The sequence below is a fragment of the Anopheles bellator genome, chromosome 1 (assembly GCF_943735745.2).
Source record: "Anopheles bellator chromosome 1, idAnoBellAS_SP24_06.2, whole genome shotgun sequence".
NCBI classification, from domain to species: domain Eukaryota; kingdom Metazoa; phylum Arthropoda; class Insecta; order Diptera; family Culicidae; genus Anopheles; species Anopheles bellator.
Window position 1 is genome coordinate 45,315,290 of NC_071285.1, and position 21,971 is coordinate 45,337,260.

The following is a 21,971-nucleotide window of genomic DNA, read 5'->3' on the forward strand; positions in this document are numbered from 1 at the left end:
CGATGCGGCCCGCGGGGGGAAGGTGTTACCCGACACGTGTCATACGCACACGGCACGGCTTACATGGTTCTCGGGTGGGGGGGAGGCAGAACGACCGGCGGGGTCGGTTCCTTGCTGATGAGATGGAGATTTATGTGGGCAAATACATGGCCCCCGATACGAACCACGGTCCCCCGGTGCATTGCTCTGCACGTCCCGGAGCATCACCATCAGCGCGCGTTACGATGGACGATAAAGCAGCATTTTATTACGCTTGTCAATCAACGGCTGTCCCGCCAGGTTCTCCAGCCGTCCCCAGGACACCATTCTAGGCCGGAGTCGGGACCAGCGGAATAAAATGCCTAACGATTAGGAGCGAGTCCCTGGCTCGCTGGGCCGTGCCGGGTTTTTAATTGCGCTGGCCCCGTCGACAGAAGTCAAACTTTAATGAGGGCTGCAGCTCTCTCGGTATCCCGTTCGACGATGGTGCAAAGTACGTACTACAGTGCGTCAATGGGCCTGAAGATAGGCCCACAATGTTTCGATCAATTTAATGACCCCACTCATCCCGGGGTCCCGTTGGTCGTGTTCGTCGAAGTAATATGATATTATCACTGCTGCTGGTGAGGGCTGATATTTTACCACGGGAACACGAAAGTTGACCGGGCGAGGTGAATGCCCTTCGAAAGTTCACTTCCGTTTTACGCAAGGTTCCGAAATTCGCCAAAAACCCAATGGCCACGAACGGTTCGATCGTCGATCGCCATTTGTAGTCCAGTTTTGCTTTTCTTAATGCTTCCACCTTATGAATTTGGTGCCTTTTCCGTCAAGGGGTCCTGACTATTCGAGCGCAATGAATTAAACATTTGCCCTGGGTGCCCCCGGGAAGAAATTCGCTTCGACGAATCGCACCAACTTTCGATTTCATTTCGACTTTCATCTACTTTCAGGCTGGCGCGGAATAATTCCGGTTAAGTTTTTTTTCTCTGGTTTAAATTAGGCATTTCGAAAACCCGGAAAATGCTGAAAGTAGAGAAGTACATACTGCGGCGGGACTTAGAAGCGAATTCTAGAGATGGCTTTCTACAAACGTTAACGGTTTCCACAATAAACACCGGCATAAAACCAACCTTATCCAATCAGTCAATACTTTCCTCAACCTTTCACCGGCATGCCGGGGCAATTGCGTAAAATACTCGGACCAATCGGTAAACTCAGTTCAACCATCTTTGTGCACACTTTGTAGCACATGAATGAATCCGCCCGATGTCCGCTGCTGTGCCGTGCTTATCACCCCGTCACCGCGGTAGTTTCATTACGCTCACCGAAAATATAAACCGGTTCCGTGGTCATCCGCCTTGTGCGATCGTCACATACGCGCTAATACACGCGTCAACGGCTGCGGATTTGAGAAAACGGTTTTTGGCGAACGCACCGCGCGAGAGAAATCAACAAAATCCCCGAAAGCTGATGCGCCCACCCGGTGGTGGTTTCTTTCCTTTCGACGCACAGTCAGCCAACCCATTGCCATTGCCGGTCGGTGAACGAACGAGAAAGTTATTTGCATATCAGATTTCGAACCGGGCACGCAGATACGACTCCCGGCGCCAATTTACGGCGGCTGATTGATGGATCACCTCAAATCGGAAAGTGAAATTAGCGGATCAACGCCGGCCCGATCGGGTTCGGATGTTGGATGGTGAAGAGCAAACACACGACACACCGTTCACCGTTCTCGGATACGCTCGGCCGCGGGAGGCGTAGCGTCGTCATCTAATCATAAGAGCGTTTCTCTACAATAGCTTGGCCCAAAAGTCGGCTCCAATCCGGCTCCACCCTGCCTACAGTGTGTGTTGTATGTGTCTTATGCTTAAGGAACTCATTAACCCGTTACTGGAATCGTGATACATCGCGTTCGCGATCGCGATCGCGCTTGTACTGGTCGCTCTGTTTAATCCTAACCTTATCGCGGCGCCTTACAGTAAATCTTTGACGCAGTTCAGTACGTAGTTGAAGAGGTTCTCCTGCGGTATCTCCCCGTTCAGCACGTAAACGTCCTTCCGGTCCTTAAACTCCTTAAAGTGCTTCTCGTATGACGGCCAAACGCAAATCTCGAAGTAACCCACCACGTCGGGCGGATTGTAGACGCGCTGCAATCGGCGAGCATAGCACTTTTCATACGGCAAATGGATGTGGAACTTGACGCTGCACAGATCCAGCGGGATCGGGTGGTTGAAGATGAGAAAGCCCTCCAGCAGCAGCACGTTCAGCTTGAGGTTCATGTTTTGGTATGAATCGTTCTTGGACTTCTTGATCAAGTTCGTCGTCCGCCCGCCAGTCCCGTTCTCGTCGTACTTGCACAGAAAGTTGCTCAGCATGTGGTCGGCAAAAATGTTGTCCTCCTCGTCCTGTACCATCGGTTCGACCTGCTCGATGCGGTGACGATCGACGACCGTGCCCGCCACCACTGTCGCCGGCCGGTGGTGCCCACAGTTGTACAGGATGAACTTGTGGCCCAAAATTTTCATTATATCAAAACACATCCGTTCCATGTCGAGCGAGGACAGAATTTCCCAGTTGATGTGGTTGAGCTTCTCGATCATCGTGTGCTTCGGGCTGTCGACCGGCAGAAAGTAATCATCCTGACAGAGCGAAACCACCCGGTTGAGGGTGAGATTTTCCTTGAAGAACACCTTGCCCTGCTGTGCGGTGAAGTAGGATTCTAGCGATTTGGCGAGCGTCGTCTTGCCTCCATTCGTTACGCCCGAAATGCCGATCACGAGCCACGTTTCCATGCTGCCGGTGGATGACTGCAAATAAAATCTGCGCCACGAGAAGATTAGTCGAGCGATCCGTTTCCGTTTCGCTGCGCACACTCGCTGATCTATCGTACGGTAAAAGGAACCGCCGAACGTGTTTGCATTTCGCAATCTTATTCTCGCAAAATACAACACGTAAAAGAATGACGCACCCATCGCTGAGCCCACCGACTTATCACCGAGCGAGTTCCTTATCTCCGTGACAGACAACGGCGGGCGATTACGGTGATTGGTTGTTGTGTGTCCCAAAAGCCTCTGGCTTACCGTTGGAGGTCTTTAGGGAGGATGCTCGCTGTCACTAGAGCTAATCTTTTTATCATTGCTCACCCAATGAGAGAAAAGATACAGATTTTCTAACGCGAACGTTGCTTACCTCGATCAATCTACGCCGTCCGATCGCCGAGATGCTCGCGCAAGTGGTAGACCGAGAACAGTGAAAGCCCACCGATCAGTGCCACGCCGAATGTCGCCGGAACGAGGAACGCAAATTGCATCGGTGGAAACAGGGAGTAGATCCAGCTTTCTGAAAATGCCAATTGAACGATCAAGAACGGTTAGAGCACGGCCGACAATTAAGGGGGTTCTCGCGCGCGCGGTATCTCGTTAGGACCAATGAAACCAATTAGGATTACGAGCGTCGTCGTCAATTTGCAGTCTCAAGCGATCTGTGGCTGCGGTTTTCGAGTGGAGGGCAGCATGAACCTTCAAGGTCAGCCGGTGCCGGATTCGTTTCCTTCACATTTTGCTTCCCCTTTCATTCTATCGCCATTCTGGCCCCGAGGTCCCAGGGTGTTCTTTTGTGCTTCGATTAAATCCGCGCACAGTCTGTGTGCCGGGGAGCCGTACCTTCGCCTTCAATCACCATGAACGGCAACACCGCCACCCAGAAGACGTAGTACAGAAACGAACCGAACGTTGCCGCTAAAATCAGCTTCCCGAGCACCGCATTCGAGGCCATCCACTGGAAAGAGAGTACAGAAATAGTCAGTGGCAGCCGAAGTGCAGTTTCTAAATCGGAACATACGTGATCTTATCTCGCTCGCGCAATGAAACTCGCGTAATAGAACCACGATGCGCGGTTTTTTCGATAATGTTTTGTGGGTTTTGTTTCAATTGGAAACTCAGATGTAAACAAAAACAGCGAGCTGTCAGCGGAGCGCGCGCCCGGTGAAAATTCGACGCACCTTACCGTAGCATATGACGGTTGTCACATTCAAAAAAATTGTTTAAATTAAAGATGACGGTTTGACTTATTCTTTGTTTTTATTTATTTTCATATGTTTACTGATCATCAATCAATTGTTCTAATGACCAAATAATTTTTGGCATCTGATTTCTTAAGTTCGGACGTTGAATGTTTAAAAATTGTGGTAAAAAGAGCAGTTTTCTTTTCAAGTTCACAACGCTGAGAAATATTAGGTAGTTTTAAAAAAAATCCATTATTTTCACGGGATATCTCGTAAAGTATCGATCATACAGTTTTCTGTTGGGAACGCGCCTATCCGCCTATCGGTCACGCAAACCGCACATCCTTCAATGCGATCCGCACATCCGCGTGGCCGCCCGCACACCGATTTCGTGGTCGTGAGTTTATTTTTGTTTTGTGCTCGTCAAGCGTCGACACCCCTCCACTAGTTGTCGAAGCGAAATGTCTCTGTAAGGACGTGTTTTTGCCGTGCAGTGGATGGCCGAAAAATTTTACCAAAAAGCATGGCACTCAACCAGAACGGCGAAGATGGAGGGCTCGAGGGCGGGCTCCGTGCGACTGTGAGTGAATATTGAAAACGCCCCAGCAGGGTCGTGAAATCATCATCGCGCCGAAACTGTTAGTCATTGCGCACTCTGTTCTGTAAATATAGACCACGACCACGCAGCCTGGCGGAGTTCCGGAGGTGATACCAAACGTGAATGTGTACCAGCAAAAGAAAACCCTTGCGCAGGGAATGATGGATCTGGCGCTTCTCTCCGCCAATGCCAACCAGCTTCGGTACGTGCTGGAAACGTACGATCGCAACCCGTACTACATACTCAGCGTAGCTTTCATCTCCATCAGTCTGCTGGTGCAAGTTGGCGTCGGGATTGGTCTCATCATGAACAGCCGTTACGATGTGAACGATAAAAAGGAGATCTGTAAGGCGAACAAGATAAACGACGGAATTACGATCGGTATCTTCGTGATCACGCTCGTCAACGTGATGATCTCGGCGTTCGGCGTTGCACCGAAGCCATCGTAATAAAATGCGCAAAGTACTCTCCTCCAACGCGCCGTGAATCGCGGGACACAAGGGCATCCTCTCTGTCCGAAAGCAGTCGCAGTGTTTAATACTCGTTTTAAGATCGTTTCGTAAAAAAGACGGTCGTTCGATTAATCACCCGCCAGCGGTGGACAAACCCGGGTTTTTACCCCTTTTACTGATGTCTGTCCGTTTGGAGCACCCTTCTACGGAGCACACCAATTTATTGGTGTTAATTGTTAACGATTTTTCTGTACTGGTTCCGTCACCACAGAAACCGTTTCAGTTCCAAAGAACCCTCCTTATAGCGTTGGCGCCCGACGCCGTTACGACATTATGTAAATTTTGCCTTAAATTGGCTCCCGTCTGCAGCAATGTTGCGAAGATAAGAACTGCGAAAATTTAAGCTGTTAATTGGTCTACGGCAAGCCCGATCATATATCCGACCAACAGAGATAGACCCACCCTGCAAAAACCGGAGGCTTTATTGTTCGCCTTAAGGATGTTTGCCCAAAGACGATAGACCGGCTGACCAATTCCAGCCCCAGAATCGCAGACACACTAAAACTTTTTCCCAACGAGTGTGTTGTAAATTTGCGGACGCTACTCACGCAAAGGATCCGTGGCCATGCGTATCCGTGCTCCACCCGTCGTCACATGGACATGCTAATGAAAAGGTCCGAAAAAGGGTCCAAAAACGGTTCCGCTCCGTCCCAGCCGTGAAAACGGGGGAAAGGGAATAAAACAATAAAACCGCAACAGCACCGCAAACGCGTAACAGCTTTCCAGAACGGCGCGGCACGCACATGGCGGGGCGTTCGTACGGATTCCCTACCGGCCACACGGACACATTGGCAACGGCCACTTTCGCACCCATGGCCGAATTGGCGGTCGGGTTCGGAATTGAAACTCACAACAAACGCCGCCAATCGCGGGCCCCAGGCTCAGTGTGTTGCGTGTCGCGATCGTGCGCGGTACTGAGTTGAGTTCCTCGATCCTCTCGATTCACCGTTACTTCGTTTTTTATGACTTTTGCTATCGTGATCGATCGCGATTCTTGTGACGTTCGCTGGCGCAGTTTGTTCGTCATTCGCCGCGGTGCAAGTGGATGAAACGCAGTCGTTAATTGTTGCAATCGTCATCGCGCAAAGTGCCCCGGCGTTTGACCTCTGGTGAAGTGAATCCGATTAACAAATAAACTGGTTTTCGGGCTAATCGGTCTCGGGAGTGTCACAAAATGGCATCGTCTGGAGCTGCTGGTGATAAGGATCCGACGGCGGTCGAAATCAACATCGAAACTATCGGCTCCGAGGTACCCGATGCTGGCCGGACCACTGTGCAGGACAGTGGTCGTGGTCGTCGTCTAAACCCGGCAGCAAATGGGGCCACCAACAGTACCGACAACACAGGCCGCCGCAGTCGGTCCAATAGTGTGAGTATTTTCAAACAATCGAACACACGTAACGCAACACCAATCACGGTCAATGGCACGACGCTTCCGGTCACCTATCGCCGGAGACGATCACGACGACTGTTTGTGACACACGTGAGTCAGAGGCCGGTTTTGCCGCCCCAGACGAAGGAAATTCCGGCCGGTCACTTACGGCATTCCCTTTAAGTCGTGCGCCTCTTGACTCAAACGAAGTCGAGCAGCATTCTCGAGTGGTGAAGGTTTGAGGATCGCGCTTCGATCGCAGCATTGGCGCGAGATGTTTGACGCAAAAAAAAAGCCGCAACCGGTTTCACGACCCGATGGAAATGCGGAATCTATAATCGTCGTCCATCGGCGCATTTTGTTTGAAAAAGGCGTGACGTAACGCGGATTCGTTTGGTAGCATATCGCGCATTGTGATTGAAGCCGAAACATAACTTCCAAACGAAGGTCAAGCGTCGTGGCGGTAAACAACGCCATCAGTTGCTGGACGGGCAGTTGGGTTCTGACCTTTCCAGCATCACATTGACGAATATTTTGTACAAGTTTAAAACAATGTGTGGCGGTTGAAACGGCACACGCAAAGCGCATAGTTTGATCGCCAGAACCCTGATAAGCATTGTTATTTGAGCAGGAACGAGGCGTGCAAATTTAGATAAGCCCGCGCGTAGATGTGGTAGTGGTGTTTAATCTGTTTGTGGTTCGCAATCGAAAATGTGCTCCCCATTTGCCATTTTCACTTTCGCTAATGTACGAAAACATAGTTTCATTAAAAGCATTTGATTCATCACTTCGCAATGCGCACCGTATCGGGTTGAGTAGAAACTCATCGTTGAAGACCACGTCTCAGCATAACAAAGAGGCTGCCGTTGTACGTGACATAATGTGCTGCCTGTGACCTTCCGCCATCGCTGCGCCTTGGCCGTGGCTTGATTGATGCCTTCTGAATCGCACCGCAGCGCGCGCTCTGCACCCAAGGCCCACGTTTTCCGTTATTAAAAAGCAACTTTCACCAAAATTGCATCGCATCGCACCACGGACTCGGCCGGGTTTCGGCAGGGCAACATTTCGCCCGGGCGCGATCTCCGGTCACTGAACTCCCTGGAGCTGGCCTAAATGACTTTCTACGGAGCGACTGTGAGCGGCTGCAATATAAGTGTGCAGAAATTAATTTCTTCTCGTTTCTGATTCCAGCGATCGCCGGGTCGGCGGGCGAAGCGAGACACGGAAATGTCCCGCACCGATGCTATCCCGCTGCTGCCGGTGCCCAACGAGGCCAATCTGCCACGCCAGCAACCACCGATGGCTGGACCGGAACTCGACGATGAGGAAGGTGACTCACTGGACAATGCGGCCGATTTTGATCCAAAGGAGCGCGATCGAGGCATCGACAATGGGTTTCTGGACCCGAGCGACGATCGAATCAATGGTGGTGGTGGTGGAGGCGAAGGACGTGGCCGTGCCGATGGTGGGCGCCGAGTCCCAAAACCGAGGACCTTTCCCGATCCAGCAGGATTCGCTCCGGGTGTAGCAGGAACTGTAAGCTGCGGTTCAGCGATCGCCCTAAAAAGATGCTAATCGAATGGACTTTTAATAGGTACTGACCACTGAACGGGGGCAAGTCATCCCGGATGTGAACGTTTACCAGCAGAAGAAAAATTTGGCCCAGGGCATGATGGATCTGGCCCTGCTGTCCGCCAACGCCAACCAGCTGCGTTACGTGCTGGAAACCTACACACGGCACCCGTATTTCTACGTCAACCTGATCTTCATCTCGACCAGCATCATCGCGCAGGTTGCTGTCGGTATCGGGCTGATCTGGAAGAGTCGGTACAACATCTGGAACGAGAACGACTTCTGTAAAGCCGATCGGCTCAACAATCTCATCACGATCGGCATCTTTATCATCACGATCGTCAACGTGCTGATATCGGCTTTCGGTGTGGCCGAACCACAGACGTCCGGTGGGTGACCCGAATGAATCTCTTTTCACTTTTACCACCCGACGGTCAAAACAGGTAGCATTTAGTACAGCACACGTTCCAGCAATCTCTCAAGGGGCTTTCCGAATTGGAGAGAATTTAATAAAAAGTATTTTCTTTCACTTGCGGATTGTGTTTTTGTTCTATTTCTATGTTTTTGTTCTACGTACAATCCGCGGATTCGCTTTGCTTTCTCGCCATCGGTCATTTGAAATATTTCACGCACTTTGAAATTTCCAATGCTGTGACATATTTCGCGCACGGAATTGTACTAAATGCGTGTACTAAAAAGGGGTTCGAGACTATTTTACGAATTTTTGTGATTTTCAATCTTTGCAGCGCAAACTTTAAAATAATGCTAGTAAAAAAGTATGTGCCTTATACCTGCGGCACAGCTGATTCCTAGCAATACCTTCGGGGAATTTACCCGTACAATCGTGTGCCGGGAAGCGAAGAGGATAAGAGAGAACGTGACCGCGAGAGAGCACGTGCTCTCTCAGTGTTATCATCACGCGCGTGAGAAATTTGCCAAAAATTGTGAAAAATGGGAATGAGAGCGAGCAAGAGGTGAGGCCATCCCGGTTGCCATCGATATTGCGGTGCAGATCGCCACGAGATCACGGCTCAGTGTTGGCCGTGAGTTGGATCTGGCCGGTTGTGGACGTTCATCCTGGACCCGTGGCTCGGTGAACGGTGAACCACAAAAATGAACCAACAAATCGGAAGAGAATCCCCGTCGAGTGTTCCGTTGACTAATCGGCAGTGAAGTGAGCTAAGCATCATCAGAAGATTCGCGCATTGAAGCAAATTCGAAGCTGTGATTGTGTTAGATGTATACCAGTGTGTGTCTGTGTGAGTGTGGCCTAAGTGTTGTTTAGAGAAAGCATTAAAAAGATATCAGCTAAACAGTGAATAGTAACGTAAAGTCATCCTCAGCCAGCCAGCAACGTGATAGAATCAAGTAACAGAAAAAGACAACGCCGCTGCTGACAACGTTTGATAAGTGAAGTGATCCTATCTACCCTACCGCTATGTATAAAGTAGACGAACATTATCCATCGAAAGGTAATCATTTTTTTAGCGTGAACTTAGGAAATCCAAACCGGTTGAGAGTTGGACGGCGCGAACAGTTGAAATGGTGCGAAAACGGTAATGGCCAGCATTTTCACACCGATTTACACCGTTCGCAAATGGGGCATTTCCGTGTGCACTGATTAAGACCCAGACCCGTTTCCTTCACACGGTTCCGCGCGGTCTCGATCGATCTGTTTCCGTACCGTTTCTGCACCCATGGCCACCCACCCGCGGGGCATGGCTTCATTCCGATCCACATTAAGTGGCCGTTCCGGGGTGCGTTCGCCCGGGATGGCAGCACCTACTTTACGACGCCGTTACCGCAAACTCAATTGGTAAACAATGTAGCTCGTTTATTTTCCTGCCACCCGAAAGGCGTTTCAAATATACTGCGAGCGGTGATTTTTCCCCTTCGCCATTTTCTTCCGTTTTTCGGTTTGCCCCGATGACGGTGCAAAACGGCAACTTGCTGGCGTACAAATGGCCGATAGCAATTAGTGGACCGCGGGCGGATTGCGCTCCGGTGCTTTGACGTCAGCCGTCAGGCCCGTGCGTGACAGTTTGCGGTCGAGCGTATGTTTGACAATGGACCGTGCACCAGATCCAGCCACCAGGGGCCACGGTTGTAACGGTGACGGTTGTTTACAGTTTTCACCATCGCCGACACACTGTTTGAAAGAAATATCGCGATCGCGTCGGACGATTCGCATAGCAAAAACACGAGCTACCATGCGCCTCCATTCGGGCAAAAGAATGTCGATCCCCGTAACCATGGTAACCGCTCGACGTAACGACCAGATGGTGTGATACATCACTCCGATGGCCTCTCGATGGGCCTGCAGTACTCGGTTGTGATCCGTGATTTGATAAATTGACCCCGGGTCGGTAGGTTAATTGACACGTTGATTAATCGTTATTGCAAAACACGATATTGCCCTGGCCCGAGAAACACAAAACAATCGGCCAAGAGAAGCCACCAATACCACAGAACCACCTTACGGGTGAAAGTGAATTTCATTCATAAACGGTCGGTGGCCGTGATTGACGTACGTCGTTCTTCGTTTTTCTGACGGCGCCCACCACAGCCGGAAGCTGTGTATGAGCAAACCCGACGGCTTACGGTGGTTTACGGAGCTGTGTAATAATGTGGGCTGAGTTATGGACTGAGTCTGACCAGACTGGAAAGGTGTGCGATGCACTTTCACTGGCCAAGACACAAGCAAGACCTTCGCTGGGACCTTCAACAGCCATTGATCGATCGTTTGCTTTCTTTAAAGTATGTTTGTAAAATATTTGAAATAAACACTGATTTTTGATCGAGTCTCAGAGTCCAGTTTCAAATTAACCATTAACGTGGTCGGAACGATGATTTACATTCCAATCCGGGCAATAAAATTCCCGGTGCCTCACCGACCGCAGGCGCAAACAACTATTTCCGCGCATCTGTAACGCTAAGCTGTTCGGGGGTAGTAAAAATAATTTCCCCCCGGGGAAGAAGCAAACCCTCACCCCGATCGTAATCCAAAACCCCGATCCCATAATTTGGTCTATTTGTCAATGGAAATATTTGCGAACCATAAATCTTTTCTCGAACCGGGCTAGCGAGCGAGGAGGTTCGCCCAGCGAATCATGATTATGATCTCGAGAGAGCGAGATCGAGAAATCACTCAACCGATCCGGTCCAACCGGACGGATCGATGATCTACGGTTGCTCCGTAGGCATCCGCAGGCAAGAAGCATTTCGGTCTTCCTTCGGACTAAGAGGCAGAGCAAAACGAAAAAAAAAAGCGGGCACACATCTTGGGACCCCGAGTGTCAACTAAAATTAGAATTGAAATGTTTCCCATTTCTACACTATTGGTCCGCTTGTTTCTTATTTGCCTTCACCTTTATTTCGCCGTTTTCCCATCCATGAACACATTCGGTGTGCATCGACGCCGATCGACGCCGTAGATCGTTCTGCCGCACGTTGTGTAACCCAAGACGGAAGCCGACAAATCGGTGACACAGAACGCCCCTAAGCGCCGTCGGGCTACGCAGAAACGATAACCGTTACCCGGTGCATGTGTATGTGTTTGAAAGTGAAAACTATCTTGTCTCAGACGTCCCAGGAATACAGGGTTAGGGTTTCGGTTGAAGGTGCCCCCCCATCATGCGGAAGACGACGACGTGTTTGACGAGATAATTGATTCCGTCGGGATTAGAGGTGGGATTTGTTAAACATCCCCAGACTGCGTCGGCGATGCAGCGGCCAGCGCCAGCCCAACGTCGTGCCAAATCACGAACGTGACAACGTTGACCGAACTGCAAACCAAACATTTCGTTTCCGTCCCCTTGGTCGCCAGAGGGAGATTTTTCGATATTGTATAACACTTTGTAACACGCCTCACACGAGCTCCTATATTTAGTAATGCTTGGTATTAAAAGCATATTTTCCTAACGGCCCTAAGCTGGGTCCCTCCCATTATTCACACGTTTCTAAAATTGTTTGTCTTTCGTCCCTTATTTTAAGAAGCGCATTCTCCCTACCAACAGGTTATTACCTTTTTATTGAGGCCAATTACGGCGTCCCGATTATACCCCGAAAACAACTTTAGTGCCCAGCGCCCAGAAGAAGAGACGCACATTCCGATCCGCCTCAATTGACTACTTTTAGCAGGATGAAAGATCTCGATCGCCGAAAACGCAAAATGAAACCAACATTCGTTAGCCCAACCATCCCACCTGAAGATGAGCATCTTTCGATACGCACCAAATAATTCGGCATACGCAAAATTCCGTGGAGCATGACACGGCTCGGGTTCGATTCCGATCTGTCTCCTGTCGAATCTTTCCCTCCCAGCTCGACAGATCAACCTTCTGATTCTGACGACGTCGAACTGACGCTAATGACGCTCGCTGGCAGCATCTGGTTCGGTACGTCCCCGACAATCGCATCAATCGCGTGACGGAAGATCCTTTTCGGCGGATCGCTCGGAATGATGTTACGTGCTTGACCCTGTAACGCAGGCATTTATTTTATGCCCCGCACAGGGTTGTGGTCGACGACTTGTTAATCAACAAGTGACTACCAACCATAACCAAAGCTCCCGCAGCGCCCAACCGTAAAGATTTGGTAAAATTTGTCAACCACGTGGCGTGCGAAATAAAACAACGCACGGATCGTCAATGACACAGTCAGCATCAGGTTCAACGTACCAGCCTACGGTCAAATTACGGTCAAAAATCAAATGCTCCCCGCGGCCGGACTTCGCGGCCGGATCACGGTTGGCGAAAGGTGTGAATGAAACCGAGGTGTCCGAGTGGCCGTGAATTCACTAACCGCACGCCAAGCGGTGTGTGGCCGCGATTGCATAACAACCGCACGGGATGAAAGTCACGACCCTAACACAGAGAGAGAGAGAGAGCGCGCCCCCCCCAAAGAGAGAGAGTGGAGTTTGTCGTAAATAAGAAGTCGGATTCGCTGATTTGTGGTCTCGCCAGTTTAGACTGTGCACGGGGTGCGATCGTCACCGTCGTCGTCCGTGCAAATGGCGCCAATCCAACATAAACATCAGACAACTGCGTGCGAACTGCCGTCGGTGGACGCGGCACGCCAGCAGCCAGGTGGCACCCGGCAGGACACAAACACACGCGAAAGCCGAGCCAGAGACAAACCAAGTCGCGGTGGCGCTGTGAAAAGGGCAGACGGGCCAGAGAGTGTGAAGGTCGCATACCAGTCACCACCGCGATCAATCTCGGAGTCAAGGTGGTTCATCAGGATGTGCGAACGTGCGAATTAGGGACACCGATGGAGACGCCCGGTTCACGGTACGACGACGACGAATGGAGACGCCTGGTGCTCTGGGACCGAATTAGACCACTTCCCAGCCATTTCATTCCTTCTCGTTCACAATAGACATAAGACCCTTTAACCTCGCCGAGCTATTTCAAACCATTAGTCTTGGTGCCTAGCTGACCTTGCTGGCGGCGGGTGGCCTTCCCCTGTGGCCCCTTGGAGGGCAACAGGTTGATGAATTATGTAGAGTACTGCAGCATAAATCATAGCTTCGCAGCGCGGCCATGCGAGATTTACGTTCCGCGTGCACCGTTCCGTCGCGTTTACGATGCGTTTAGAGTCAACAGTCAGTCTTAGGGTGTTAGTCAACATCTTTCAAAGTCCGCTCCCAATATAACCCTCTGTGCCCAGCTGACAGGATGTGATCTTAAACTTGGCACCACGAGAACCACCACCCGGTTTGTCGGCCAGATTTATGGCGGCCCACCGTACGCCGAATGCAGATGTGAAAGCGATTTTGCGACTAATTACGCGGCACAAAGAGTCCCGCAAGTCCCGCAGCAAGTGATTCCCGAGGCACACCATCACCATCAGCTGACGGCGACCGGCGGCAACGCCCTGCCTTGCACTTGATCTTTACAGATCCACTTCCCGGTGTGAGGTGCCCTGGCGCAGTCTCTCTCTCTCTCTGCCAAATTTCGGGGTAGATTTCGGGGAACCGCACACACGAGTGGGTTGAAAAATTGAAAACATAACACGCGCCAACAGCAGCAGCAGCAGCAGCAGCAGTATTTATTATGTTCCGCCTCTTCGCTGGGGTCCTGAGTGAGTGTGTTTGTGGGGGCCGATATTTTTGAACATTTCCTTCACCTCTGGCGCAGCCCCCCGTTGCCATGGATTGCTGCCAAATTAGAGCCTAGCCAGAGAGAGAGAGAGAGAGACACCCATCGACAAACCTCAGGTGGCCAAATTGGTCCGCCGAATGGAACGTGTTTCAACAACAGGGAAAAAATCGGCAATCCGCCGATTGACAAGAACATTTCCTGTTTGGCCACGAAACCGGCAGCAGCAGCAGCAGCAACAGCGGTTGATGATTATGCTCCCTCCAGATGGTCACGGTGAATCACCGGAGAAGTCCCCGGAAAAGTTAGCCGCGATCGCGATCACACAGCCATTAAACTTTATGCCGTCCACATCCATCGGCGCCCACGGCAATCCTTTCAACGGCCGCCGATAAGAACAGCTGTTGCCGGCGACACTCGCCCGTGGCCAAAATCACAGACCACTCCTTCCCGGCCCAAAACCCGTGCTTCGGCAAGACAATTGCGCGCGCGGCGCGGGTCTCAGTGCCAGAAATAGAACGCCGAGCGGTCTCGCTATTCGGTGTCCGACGACGAGGTTTGAATTTGTTAACCGGTGGTGCTCGGTGCTGGCGATAGTGGTCGGTCGAAAGCAAAATATAAATTGCAAACATTGGTCGCCGTGGCAGCGCAATATAAATTTAACGCGCGAGAGAGCATATTCGAACAAATAACGGGCAAAACGAAGCGGGTGAATGCGGTGAATACGGTAACATTATACATTATCATGGGACACTGATGGTAAATGATGGTTCCAGCTCGGTTAGGAATAGGGATTTATATCGAAATGGTATACTGAATTTTGGAGCTTGTGAACATGGACCTAAGAGTATTAAAAAATCGGTTGATGATCGCCTCAACTGTTACCGAATTCAAAATGGAGCCGGATAATATTTAGGAGATGTAAATATTTATCACAAAGACACGGAGTTGTATGAACAGTAAATGGAACGTTCAATGAATAATTTGGACGTTCCGCAAGGAAGCAACTTGAGGCCGATTTTATTTCTACTTCTCATCAATGACGATCTTAAGTTGTTTTTGCCAGTACGTAACCCATTTGATTGCCTTAAGCTGAAACCATTTCTTGGTAGCTTAGTTCGTTGGCGCGTCTGTAATAAAATGTACCTTAATGTCGGTAAGAGCAATATCAATTTCAAATAAGAAGGTCCCGGCCCTGTTCCCATACCACATCGGCTCTTCGGTTGTTACTATGTACTGTTCTCTTAGCCATCCGATCCTTGAGTATACTTGTCCCACTATAAAACACGATGCCTTCTACTTGGTTTACGACCACTTCAGCAACGTGGACGATCGTCTTAAGCCGTTTTCGCATTACCGTATGGATTGAGAATTGCTGTGCGATTCGTCGTTCGTTTAACAATTGATAAATACATTGATACGGAGCTAATGTGGAGAGCAAAGATCCCAACAAAAAAAGGGGAAAATCCGAGAAAATCTGAGGAAAACATCTTGCCACAACTCGGCGTGTGCGCGGCGCACTCACATTTGGTATCGTTTAGGCATCGACACGTGTGCTTTTTATTCTTTTCGTTTTTCAACCGGCCACATGTGGTTCGAGACGATCGAGTTAAACATTCCCATCCCGTCGAACCAACTTGCGCATAGCTGGCCTGCCAAATGGCCTGTGACCTAATGGATCACAATAGGCACGTCGTCGGGCCGAATTGTTGGAATGTTTGGCAAGTTTTCGCACGTTCGTTGTTCATTCGTTTGTTTGTACTTTTCATTCATCGCGGCTGCCCGGGTGCTCTCTCTCTCTCTCTCTGTCTGTCTCCGCTGTTAATGTTGATCTTGAACTCTCCGGACGGAGGATGAGCATCCGAAGGCGAACACGATCTTTTCAAGACACACTGATTCGGGTGTGTTGAGGTTGTTGTAGATCTCCACGGAACAACAACAGCAGTGAGCAGCAGCAGAATACGAAGAGAACCAGTGTTTCCGCCATCACTTTCCATGTTGCGTTGCGATCGTCAAACGAGTTACGATCGAAACAAAAACAAAAAGATGACGACGACGACGGGCAGCACACAACAACCGCGTTTGGGTCTATTTTTGAGCGCGAACCAATGCGCCACCGCCCCGGCCCCTTTTGGTCCTGGTTTGCGGGAGCGAGAAAGTGCGAGTCCCCGGTCACAAATGTCTCACTGCAGACAGTGGCCATCGCATCCTCTTTCGCGTTGGATATGGATACTAAAAAAACAATAATTTAACGTTTATTTACATCTTCCCCCGTGGCGTTGTTACGGATGTCGTGCTTGGCGCACGCAGACGACTCCGTTCCGTGTACACCGTGACACAACAACAGAGAGAGAGAGGGAGAGAGTAGGATCGGCGCACAACATTGTGGCGCTGCCGCCGGTTGTTAAAACAGCTGGGTCGCCTCGTTCGACCACAAGGACAACACCGGCCGGCGGTACTGGCGTCCTCTGAGGGCAAGGCAACCAGCCCTCGGATTAACCCTTCGGGAGGGGAATCGGTTAAAAAGAATTAGACACAGACAAGAGAAACTTACTTCCTACTCCAACGTTACAGAATAGTAAAAATAATTCGGTTTATTATTTATGAACCCTCAATTAGGCTTAATTGCGTGCGCAATGGCCCATCACACCGTAGCGTCCTTAGCGTGGAAACATTTAATCGTTTAAGGACGCGCGGCACCAGCCGGATCCTCGAGCCCGATCGTGCACCTTTCTGTTGTCCCTGGCGGGTGCGGTGCGACACACGCGCACGAACGCCAGCTCGCGTCGCATTTAATTTCCTAATTGATTTGATTTATTGGACTTTGCGCGAAGGCGGACACGACGCCTGCGTCTTGGTGGTGGACCGCAGCCAACACACAAAGCTTGGCCGGGCCCGGGTCCAGACGAATCGGGTCCGCACCCTTTATGTTTCAGCGTCGACAGCATTTTTATGCGTGGCAACCGCGAAGAAATGGTCCCGCCCGTCAAGGTCAGCCGCCCGCCGGTGGGGAAAGCGACATAGATTCGACCCGGTTTTCTGAAGGTTTTTCCACCCAGCGCCGTCCGAGGGGAGGGGATCTTGCACTTGACCAAGGCGTCAGGTGACATCTCGACCCCCATCTTTCTCTCTCTCGCTCTCTCTCTCTCTCTCTCTCTCTCTTGTCGGTTCGTTCGGACTCGATTTAATTGGGGAAGTCGGTTAGGAGAAGTGTCACGACGCATCAGCTTCATCCAACACACACGGGCATTGGACACGGATTGGCCATGGGTCCGAACGCGGGCGGGTTCGGAGTGATTCAATCGCTCCTCCACCTTGCGACCACCAACACACCAGCGGACAGTTTTCGAAAGACGTCCGAGACCACCTTCCGTACTGGACCGCGGCATCGATTCAGTTTGCCGTTGAAAGCCGTCGGATAGAGAACGTTTGAACCGAACCGAGGATGGATTTTGAAGAAACAGTGTTCAGCAAACGGTCGAGTGAGTCCAGTTGGTGAATAAATAGCTTAACGATCATCGAAAGCAATTCGACAATCAGTGCACAATAAACGATTCAGACACGATGGACCGTACAGTGAGCGGAGAACTGTGAACAGTGATTCGTGAATGGAATGCTTATTCACGGTAGCGCTCCAAAAAAGTTCTGAGGATCGACCACCCTATTGATCGTGGAGTAGAATTACGTTAGCGAATCAAAACCCCATCATATGCCAACCAGAATTTTTTTTATTTTTTGTTAAAGCAATAAACACAAAGCCGCAAAATTTTAAAGAAGGACGAAAAATTATTAAATTGAAAATTGTTCCCCCCAAAACTCGGACCAAGTGCGCCAACAGCTGAAAAGGAGGGTTTAAGATTACGTTCTTGCGTTAAGGATGGCCATTCATAAGACGACCTCCAGTGCAAGAGATATTTCCCTGGCAAAACTCTAAGCTGCGGTCTCTAAAGCCGCTTCACTGATTGTGTTGGAACCTCTAGTTAATGGGCTTACAAGACACTTTATGGTGATCGTCGTCACGATCAGTTTTAAGGCTCGCTTGTAGGATATGGAAAGGCATTTGTTGTTGATCACGAACACGAAATGAGTATGGAATCGATCCCCGTGGAATTAATTTACAGCGCGATCCGAAGGGAAAGTGTAAATACGCAGATAAACAAGCTTGCGTTGCCGCCCAAGGACACGCGACGGCAAAATAACATCCCCGGCCCGGCCCGGCCCGTATTTCGATGACTCACTGTGTCCACCCCGTCCAACCCTCTTTCAGACCTGGTCCCGTCGTTCCCGTTCCGCGAGGTGCAACTGCGGCTGGATGCCGACCCGAGGCAAAAGTTCGACATACTGCCCGAGCTGGGCCGCGGCACGTTCGGGACGGTGTTCCTGTGCCGCGAGAAGCACTCCGGGCTCGAGCTGGCCGCCAAGATTGTGCCGTACAAGAAGAAGAAGGACCGGGCCGACATGGTGCGCGAGATCGACATCATGAGCTGCCTGCACCACCCGCGGCTCATCCAGCTGTACGACGCGTTCGACTACGAGAACAAGTTCTACGTGATCCTCGAGCTGTGAGTAGCATGATCGGCGCGGCGGGCGGTACGATGCGCGTGACCTTCGACCCCGTGTTGCTCTCCGTCTTTCTTCGCAGCATCCAAGGAGGCGAGCTGTTCGAGCGCGTCATTGACGACGACTTCGTGCTGACGGAGAAGGCGTGCGCCGTCTTTATGCGACAGATCTGCGAGGGCATGGAGTACATTCACAGCCGGAACATCATCCACCTTGACATGAAGGTAAGCGGCGGCGGCCCCTCCCCGGGCGTCACGACACTCTCTCTCTCTCTCTCTGATCTTCTCCCATTTCCCCGCCCGGTGTGCAGCCCGAGAACATCCTGTGCCTCACGAAGACGGGCAACCGGATCAAGATCATCGACTTCGGGTTCGCCCGCCGGTACGACCCGGACAAGAAGCTGCAGGTAATGTTCGGCACGGCCGAGTTCGCCGCGCCGGAAGTGCTCAACTTTGACGAGATCTACTTCTACACCGACATGTGGAGCCTGGGCGTGATCTGCTACGTGCTGTGAGTTTCGTTTCTTTTCCGTTTCGCCAAGCTGCCGTTAATTATTTTCCGCGTGCACCCCGCTAAAATTAACCCCTGCGTTCTGGTGCGGCTTTACGCAAATCATTAACACGCCGGTCGCCGATTGCCGGTGTGTCCGCTTTAACTGCCTCAATGCTCCGCTAATTAGCACCAGGGGGCACGCAAGGGAGCTCCATTGGCGCAATTCACCTTCGCGTGCGCGGCTTCATTTAGGCCGGTTATGGGTCATTTACTTTCTTTCCATTGACGGGCGGGCCCGCCCCCCCGGGTGCACCACTCTCATCTCATCCGGAAATAGACTCATCTCCAGGTGTGCTCCGGGCGCTTCCATTTCATTCATAAACTGACTGACTAACGTTCCGCGCGCTCTCCCGTTGGTCGTCGCTGTTGATCGTATTTTTTCGATTTTTCCCTATCTCTCTCTCTGTCTCTCTCTCTCTCTCTCTCTCTGTCTCTCTGCTGGGTGGGTTAGCGTTCCCACACCCGACGGAACAGGGCCCGTGGGGGACGCAATGCGGCGAAGGATTTGCGCACGAAGCTCAACTCGACTCACTCGACACTTCGGGCCCAAACGGCTTTCTAACCGTGTTCTGCCGCCTTCCGATCTTCTGGAACGTGCGACACATTTACCTTTTGTCGATTCTATGTGTCGCTTCGTTCACCGTTTTTTTTTTTTTTGGTTAAAAACTCTTTCCGGTGGTTTACTTATGTTTGTTGTTTGCCTTAAATACTATTTTACGTTTACATTTTTTTCGGTGGTAAATGAATCTACTCGCATAATATGGTTGATATCGTTTCTTAGATCTTTTAGGTGGGTTCATCTAAAACGGGGGGCTACCATTGCTACGTACCTCTTTTTTTTCTCAAACGAATTGACCACCAGAGTTGGAGAGACGGGTCGGTTCTTGGTAACATACCGTTTTGATTTGGTTTTTATTACCGGTGGTACTCGATCGGTGGAGAAGCGCCGTCGGTGCCGGTGCTAGAAGGAAAGCGAACGGAAAACGGAAACGGGATTAGTATCACACGATCGCTTTCCAACTAGCACAATCGCTCGTTCGAGAGTTCGTTCATGGTCAACCTTATGCTCCACTATCATCCATCTCATGTACGTTGCTTCCCTGCACAACCCCCACAGTTAGTCACCGTGCTTCACCGCCGTGCATATCTCAGCGCTGCATCCAGCATCCCATTCGGTAGCATATAAATAGCATCGCACGTTGACAAGACGATGATAAAACACGATCAAGCGGTACATTCCGACGCCTTGCCTTTCATTATTGATAGACCAACAATAGGGTTGCCGCATACGCTCCTTATAATCAGTCTCCGCCCCGGGCGGGGAATCGGTACTTCCCGGCCGAGTGCCACATTTCAACATCGGCTCGTCCCATTCGTCGGCCCCGGGCCCTTTGACGGACAAATTTATTACCCCGCACAACGCGCTGACACACATGTAACGCACGATCGATGCCCCACGGCAATGACGCAATGCCGGCCGGGTGCGAGATTTGCATTGAAATGAAACTTCCCCACATTTCCACGCTGCCGCGAAATTTTCCCGCCAAACCCGCATAATGACCCGGGAGAGCCAGCTGACCTCGGAACTGTGGTCTCCGGAAACGTGACCGTGATTCCCGGAACCGGGCGCTCCACAGCAAAAGTCCCCCGATTTTTCGTGTGCTTTCTCTAACCTGATCCGGCACCAAGGGCCTGAAGGTGAATCCCACGAGTGGCGAGGAGACGCTCACGCCGAAGCCACCCATCCTTGCACTGCATCCGCTTTACTAACTTATAGGCCGAACGTCGGACCGGAGCGGACCACCTTCACCGCCACGTGGATCGCTGTCTTTCTCTTTATGTTTTCTCTCTATCTCTCTCTTTCTCTCTCTTTCTTTCTGTTTTTCGGTTGTTCTTCCACTTCCGTTGCGTTTCATGTGCCGTCTGCCCACCATCGCTGTCCACCACACCATCGCCTCTCATCCTGCTGCGCGCGCCATCGCGATTGTCCGTCGCCACACACATACACTCCTTACACACACACACACAGCCTGTCCGGACTGTCACCGTTCGTGGGGGGCGACGATATGGCCACGATGAACAATGTCCTGCAGGGGAAGTACTCGTTCACGTACAGCTCGTTCGATGCGGTCTCGGAGAACGCCAAAGACTTCGTGGCCCGGCTGCTCGTGAAGGACGGCAAGCGGCGGCTCACGGCCAAGAAGGCGCTCGCCCACCGGTGGCTGGCGGAGACGATGGCCCAGAGCACCACCGAGCTGTCGGTAACAAAAACGAAATTGAAACGCTATGTTATCAAGAAACGCTGGATCAAGGCGGTCAACACGATCATCGCACTGCGGCGGATGGGGGCCCGGATCGACTACGATCTCGTGTGACACGTGAGGTGCACGTGGCCGCCCGATAATAACCGCGCCCGTCCGTTCACACATCGAAGCCAACAGACACAAACACATGCGCGCGCGCGCACACATTGCGAACGGCGCAAAAACCCTGCCCAGCGCAACACCCGGCGCAGGGGAACACGTTTGCGCGCGCGAACCAGTTTGCCGGTGCGGTTTCCCGTTGCATAATTCATTCGCCCGCGCACCGTCCGCACCCGACCCGATCGTGCACCGGTGTGCCCGGCGTGCTTCCGGCCCGATCTCTCGTGTGCCGCGCGAGTTCTTTCCTTCCACCGTTGGCGATTACGTGGCGACCAAGCTTCACGGGCAGGTTAAGG

At 51.3% G+C, this 21,971-nt stretch overlaps 5 protein-coding genes across 6 annotated transcripts; 3 read left to right on the forward strand and 2 right to left on the reverse strand.

The window, feature by feature from the left end:
• Positions 1-1,717: 1,717 nt before the first annotated feature.
• Positions 1,718-3,309, reverse strand: LOC131210085 (nicotinamide riboside kinase 1). Of its 2 annotated transcripts, none has more exons than XM_058203284.1 (2): positions 3,172-3,309; positions 1,718-2,802 (listed from the first exon to the last, which is right to left on the reverse strand). In XM_058203284.1, exon 2 carries the CDS (start codon positions 2,772-2,774, stop codon positions 1,956-1,958), a length of 819 nt encoding a protein of 272 aa, XP_058059267.1. In that variant the 5' UTR covers positions 2,775-2,802; positions 3,172-3,309; the 3' UTR covers positions 1,718-1,955. The 2 variants fall into 2 exon arrangements, with proteins under 2 accessions (XP_058059267.1, XP_058059275.1); XM_058203292.1 differs by lacking the exon at positions 3,172-3,309 and adding an exon at positions 2,873-2,897.
• On the reverse strand, positions 2,964-3,902 carry LOC131210102 (uncharacterized). The gene is made up of 3 exons (XM_058203304.1): positions 3,823-3,902; positions 3,645-3,759; positions 2,964-3,321 (listed from the first exon to the last, which is right to left on the reverse strand). Exons 2-3 carry the CDS (start codon positions 3,754-3,756, stop codon positions 3,182-3,184), a joined length of 252 nt encoding a protein of 83 aa, XP_058059287.1. The 5' UTR covers positions 3,757-3,759; positions 3,823-3,902; the 3' UTR covers positions 2,964-3,181.
• Positions 3,903-4,445: 543 nt separating this feature from the next.
• LOC131205229 (ninjurin-A-like) lies at positions 4,446-5,048 on the forward strand. The gene is made up of 2 exons (XM_058197242.1): positions 4,446-4,565; positions 4,658-5,048. Exons 1-2 carry the CDS (start codon positions 4,509-4,511, stop codon positions 5,030-5,032), a joined length of 432 nt encoding a protein of 143 aa, XP_058053225.1. The 5' UTR covers positions 4,446-4,508; the 3' UTR covers positions 5,033-5,048.
• A 966-nt stretch (positions 5,049-6,014) lies between these two features.
• On the forward strand, positions 6,015-8,571 carry LOC131216045 (ninjurin-A-like). Its single transcript, XM_058210442.1, has 3 exons — positions 6,015-6,464; positions 7,659-8,003; positions 8,062-8,571. The coding sequence occupies exons 1-3, from the start codon at positions 6,270-6,272 to the stop codon at positions 8,434-8,436; spliced, it is 915 nt and encodes a 304-aa protein (XP_058066425.1). The 5' UTR covers positions 6,015-6,269; the 3' UTR covers positions 8,437-8,571.
• Positions 8,572-9,143: 572 nt separating this feature from the next.
• Positions 9,144-21,955, forward strand: LOC131216346 (myosin light chain kinase 2, skeletal/cardiac muscle-like). The gene is made up of 5 exons (XM_058210810.1): positions 9,144-9,511; positions 18,408-18,702; positions 18,783-18,924; positions 19,011-19,210; positions 21,282-21,955. The coding sequence occupies exons 1-5, from the start codon at positions 9,478-9,480 to the stop codon at positions 21,625-21,627; spliced, it is 1,017 nt and encodes a 338-aa protein (XP_058066793.1). The 5' UTR covers positions 9,144-9,477; the 3' UTR covers positions 21,628-21,955.
• The last annotated feature ends 16 nt before the right edge of the window (positions 21,956-21,971 follow it).

Coding starts and splice junctions, on each gene's coding strand:
- LOC131210102 (XM_058203304.1), bottom strand. CDS start 3,756: ATGGCCTCGAATGCGGTGCTCGGGAAGCTGATTTTAGCGGCAACGTTC. Junction 3,322..3,644: donor CATGGTGATTGAAGGCGAAG/GTACGGCTCCCC, acceptor TGGCATTTTCAG/AAAGCTGGATCTACTCCCTG.
- LOC131216045 (XM_058210442.1), top strand. CDS start 6,270: ATGGCATCGTCTGGAGCTGCTGGTGATAAGGATCCGACGGCGGTCGAA. Junction 6,465..7,658: donor GCCGCAGTCGGTCCAATAGT/GTGAGTATTTTC, acceptor TTCTGATTCCAG/CGATCGCCGGGTCGGCGGGC. Junction 8,004..8,061: donor CTCCGGGTGTAGCAGGAACT/GTAAGCTGCGGT, acceptor GACTTTTAATAG/GTACTGACCACTGAACGGGG.
- LOC131205229 (XM_058197242.1), top strand. CDS start 4,509: ATGGCACTCAACCAGAACGGCGAAGATGGAGGGCTCGAGGGCGGGCTC. Junction 4,566..4,657: donor AGGGCGGGCTCCGTGCGACT/GTGAGTGAATAT, acceptor CTGTAAATATAG/ACCACGACCACGCAGCCTGG.
- LOC131216346 (XM_058210810.1), top strand. CDS start 9,478: ATGTATAAAGTAGACGAACATTATCCATCGAAAG. Junction 18,703..18,782: donor TTCTACGTGATCCTCGAGCT/GTGAGTAGCATG, acceptor CTTTCTTCGCAG/CATCCAAGGAGGCGAGCTGT. Junction 19,211..21,281: donor GGCGTGATCTGCTACGTGCT/GTGAGTTTCGTT, acceptor ACACACACACAG/CCTGTCCGGACTGTCACCGT.
- LOC131210085 (XM_058203284.1), bottom strand. CDS start 2,774: ATGGAAACGTGGCTCGTGATCGGCATTTCGGGCGTAACGAATGGAGGC.